We start from the raw sequence: 4,995 nt of genomic DNA, 5'->3' as shown, positions 1-4,995 counted from the left end.
CCTGCAATACCCATGTTTCCCCAATAGGTGGTGTAGAAAATGATAATAGCATTTTAGCTTTTTAGCCTTTATGCATCACTTGTCAGTGACATGTCGTTTATCTTAGTTGACAAATCTTCATTTTTAGTGAAATATAATTTCAAGTGTTTGTGTATTTAAAAAAAAAAAAAATTCAAAATTCACCAAGCAGGATTGAAAAACCAGTTTTGTCCCACAGGCCGTATGTTTGACCTGCTCTAAGGGTTAGTTTCACAACTCGCGTGTTGATTTTAGTCATTGGGTTTAAATGAATCAACTGTCTGGTAGTAGAAAATGATAATAGCAAGTTAGCTTGAATATATATTTTATAAATAAATATTCAAAAAATTCAAAAATCACCAAGCAGGCCGGATTGAAAAACCAAAGTGGGCCAGTTTTGGCCCACGGGCCGTATGTTTGACACCCCTGCTCTAAAGGTTTGAGCAGTTTCACAACTCACGGGTTGATTTCAGTCATTAGGTTTAAATGAAGCAACTGTCACCGTCAGGATGTGACTGAGTGAAAGTCAGACAGAAACAGACAGGAAGTCAAACTTCAAACACCGAGAGGAACCAATCAATCTGCAGGTGTAAAAATCGATATCATCAGAATCACAACAGTGCAGTCACAGAGTGAGTCCCTGTGGTTTCGTTGGTATAAATACCTACATGTGTTGATGTTGTTCTTTCCTCCTGGTGAGGCGTTCAAATGCTTCGTTTTTTTTTTTTTACTGGGTTTCACAAACATCTGTCCAACTTCTGTGAAACTCAGAAACATCTTTTTGGAGATCTCTCTCTCTCTCTGCTGCCGTGCCACAACTTCCTGTTGTGTGTGTGTGTGTGTGTGTGTGTGTGTGTGTGCAGACGAGTGCAACTGCGGTTTGTTACACAATGGAACGGCGTGAGTGTTTGCAGTGAAAACTCCGGCAGGAAACTGGATGTTTGAGGTGATCATGTTACAAATGGTCAAAAACAAATCCAACTCTCCGATGACAACCTGTAACGCGAGTTTCCTGACGCCGTGTTCCGGCATTGTCCATCGACCCGAGCTCCGCTGCAGCCCACTGAATTATTCAACACCAACAATAGAACCCCAGGCCTTACATAACTGACCAACGTACAGGTGAGCGGGGCCCGGCCTCGGCCTCGGCCTCGGCCTCAGCCTGGTCGGTCGGTCGGTCGGTTGGTCGGTCGGTCGGTCGGCACCGACGTATTTACTCGGCTAATCAAGACAAACACGACTTCAAACACGGCTCCTGTAAATCAGTCCATCTCACCAGGACCACATTACACTGTCTGTCCCATCAATTATTCAGAGACTGTACAGATACTGGAGAGTTAATATACAGCTGCAATAAAAGAAAAAAAAAAAAAGAAAAGAGAAACGAAAGGAATGGACGGCAGTGATTGATCCTCCAGTATAAAGAGGAAAAGACAAACACAGCTTTATGGCAGTTTGAAAGACACCACCTACTGGAGAGTGATAATATATATATATATATACACATATATATGTTCACAGAGTTGGTATATTTTCATCTACTCAGCCTCAAGAACAGAGGTGCTCAATATGTGGGTCGGGATCTAGCAGTAGATTACAGTGCCGAGCAATTACATTAAAACATATAAATATATATGTAAATATATATTTATATGTAAATATATATATGTAAATTTATATATGTATGTATGTATATATATGTATTACATATACTTATATGTAATAAATATATGTACATATATTATATATTTATGAATAAATATGAATAAATATATAATTCTACAGTGTAGCAGTGACCATATACGGTAAATATTGTGTCATAGAGCTACATGCATTGAATCAGTATATCCAACATATATTTATTGTATGTATTTATAAAGTATGTTCACTTTATATGAGTAAATATATATTTACAGTATCGTTCTCAGTGTCGATCACTTTACTCTGGTCATTTTATTAGTAGCGTCAAAGCCAAAACGTGCGGACATACGGACCGGCACCGGTCCCCGGACCAGGGGTTGAGAACCCCTGCTGTAGTTTAAGTCTGACACCGAAGAAACAGAGCGGACACGGCCTCGTGGACAAACAGGTGTTTTCATAGCTTCATTTTAATATTAGAATTACACTGACTTTTACATTTTTGCACAAATCCACACTCTATATTTGATAAAATTCAGGGTAAAATTCACCAAACGTTAGGCTCACTTGGATTTTTCAAATGACCGCGAAGGAGTCGACGCGTGACGCGTCTCCGTGAAGAATGGCCTAAAGCATTGAAATGATCAAAACAGTTCCGCCGATGGCCAACGAAAAACAAAATTAAAACAACAACAACAATAATAATAATCGTCGTCATTATTATTATGATGATGATGATGATGATGGTAAAAAAGAGCGCTTTGATTTTTCACCTGTGGGGGCAGCGTGGTTCATAGCGTCTGTATGGATACAGAAAACACACAACAAAGAAACTCTGGACAAAAACATCAGGAGTGTTCCCTCGATCTGCGAAAACGATATCTGGCAGGGTTGAACGTCCGTCTGTGCATTGGTATCACGATGAAGAGTCTATGACAACAGAGAGTCCCTGGAGTCTCAGTTGATGATTCCGAGTACCTGCAGTCTCTCCAGGCACCCGGGTTTTTTTTTTTATTTTCATTTTTCAAGCACAAGCATGTTTGGCACTCGTTCCGTTCACGTGTTGATAAAGTCGTCACAAAGATAGACCATTTAAAACCTGCATGTAAACACACACATCTGTCACAAAAAATGTACAGCGCAGACGCAAACATGTACGTCACCCCCTAGTGGCGAATACACTCTCGTACCGGACAAAACAAACCAGAGTTTTCATTTCTGTCTTCTTCATTTTTTTTTTTTTTTGATTGTTTGTTTTTTTTTTTTTTTTTGAAAAAATACACCAACCAAAGAGATATTACAGTTTTCTGAGACTTTAAATATTTTAAAAGATTTTTCTTGGGTGTTACAACATATTAAAGTGATGAAAGATGGGTTTGTTTGTTGTTTTTTTTTCCTGAAGATGGCGATGAGTAAATGTTATGAAAGTGAGGTGAAACACTGTGGTTTAAACTCCTTTCTCTCTGTCCTGAAATCACACTTCAACCAACACAGGGATTTGTAGTTCTTTTCTTGAGTTACTTGTACATCCAAGTAAATGAAAAAAAAAAAACACAATCCTCTGAAATATTCATTTATTTTCACATTCACAGAGGAACGGCTGCAGCTGAGAGAGATCAGTCAGTGCACCAAAGTCACATGGCACCGTTATGGCAAACATTATCTCGTAATTAACATCACACACTAACATGGACATGTAAAAAAAAACAAAAACAAAAAAAAACGGACGTAGCCAAACAGCGAAGCCACGAACACTAATGCTTTTTGAGAATTATGATCCTATTTAGTGGAAAATAGACATTAAAGCACCACAGGAAACAGTACTGGGGACAAAGAGCTAACACTGTTAGCTCCGACAAGATCACTATTGGATGGTCAAGATCCAATCAGTAGGACAGCGTTTTTTCCTGTCATGATTTACTGTTCATTTTACTCTAAATATGATCAGAATTTATTGAAGTGACAGATTTTTTTTTCTCTCTCCAATAGAGGTCAACGGAGGTCATCGTCACTTCTCGTGGACTTCCAGTCAAAATGAGGCTTCAGGCTTCACTTCTACACCCGTGAGGCTACGTCCATTTCCTGTGAAGGCTTTACGTAAAGTACCGAACACACTATTCATTTTTAATGAGATGAGAAATGACCGTGAGTGAGTGAGTGTTGTCTTCTGTCAACAAATGATTCATCCACTTTAACAGGTTAAAGGAGCAGTTCCTGTTTGTTTGTTTGTTTGTTTGTTTGTTAGATGAGAAGACCGATGTGCAGCGCGGCTGCAGGAGTCAGGGTTGGCACAGACAAACAGGCAAATGGTAAACAAAAAAGGGGAAGCCGTGCGGACGGGCTGGGTTTGAATATCCAAATTCCCCTGACCCTCACTGCAGCAAAGACTCCTGGGAGGTTACCCTGGTTTCTTAGCAACTGGTCTCCAGCAGTTTTGTTATTTTTGGTGTTTATTACAGGCGGACTGAGTCAGACTGACTGTCTCACCTCTGAGTCTGGGTTGGACATGACCGTGATCTCAGTGTCCTCTGATGAAATCTTTGCCTCATTTTTTTTCTTTTTCTTTCTGTCAATAAAAACTGGATTGGACGGTGAGACCGACATCGTCCTTACAGGTCAATAAAAACTGGATCGTCCTTACACAGTAGGACACGGGGGGGGGGTTTCTTTTATTATTCTAATTAGGGCTGTACGATATTAACTTTTTGCAGATAACGTCCAAACACCGAATTTCCGATTCCGATATCAACCGATACCAATACGGTGGGACAACGGTAGTGTTTCTCAATTATTTTCTGCCAGGTGGGACAACAGTTGTGTTTCTCAATTATTTTCTGCCATGCCCCCTCTCTAGAGAACAGAAGATTATTTTTGTCCTCTAGGGGGCGCAGTTCTTTTTGGGTCGGCCGATATTATGTGGTTTATCAGAGGTGAGCTGATGTGAACGTCGACTCCATATTTATCTTAGGATTTGAATTTTGAATTTGAAATGGAAATCAAAATCAAACTGCACCAATAAAGGACTTTAAAAATAATAAAAGTTTTTTTTACACCTGTGATCTTTAGCCTCTTTTTTCCACTTTTTCTTTTTTTTTTACAATCCTCCTTAAAAAAAAGTGGAAGAGTTCGACTGAAATCAATCTTCTCATCTAACTCAGAGGGGAAGAAAAAAAAAAAAAAACGGAACCAAACAGCACAGCATTTCTCACCGCATTTGACAGACGTCATTTTTTAAAGTGAGTTTGTTGTAAAACAACCAGCGCTCGGCGCATGTTTACAATCCAAACTCGCAGAGTGAACCGTTTTAGCTCAGATTCCCTTTTAACTCTGCTCTTTGTA

At 39.5% G+C, this 4,995-nt stretch overlaps 1 protein-coding gene across 1 annotated transcript in view; it reads right to left on the bottom strand.

Moving 5' to 3' along the window:
• The window catches only part of LOC103385786 (sodium- and chloride-dependent GABA transporter 2-like), a 31,894-nt gene extending 27,634 nt beyond the window's left edge, over positions 1 to 4,260 (bottom strand). The window contains exon 1 of the mRNA XM_025060041.1: positions 4,144 to 4,260. Within this exon, the coding sequence (XP_024915809.1) occupies positions 4,144 to 4,260 (117 nt within the window). The remainder of the gene's footprint in view (positions 1 to 4,143) is intronic.
• Between the last annotated feature and the right edge of the window lie 735 nt (positions 4,261 to 4,995).

The sequence above is a fragment of the Cynoglossus semilaevis genome, chromosome 11 (genome assembly GCF_000523025.1).
Source record: "Cynoglossus semilaevis isolate Cse_v1.0 chromosome 11, Cse_v1.0, whole genome shotgun sequence".
In the NCBI taxonomy this organism is placed as follows: Eukaryota; Metazoa; Chordata; class Actinopteri; order Pleuronectiformes; family Cynoglossidae; genus Cynoglossus; species Cynoglossus semilaevis.
The sequence above is the reverse complement of the archived record's forward strand: the minus strand, read 5'-3'. Positions and strand labels throughout refer to the sequence as shown.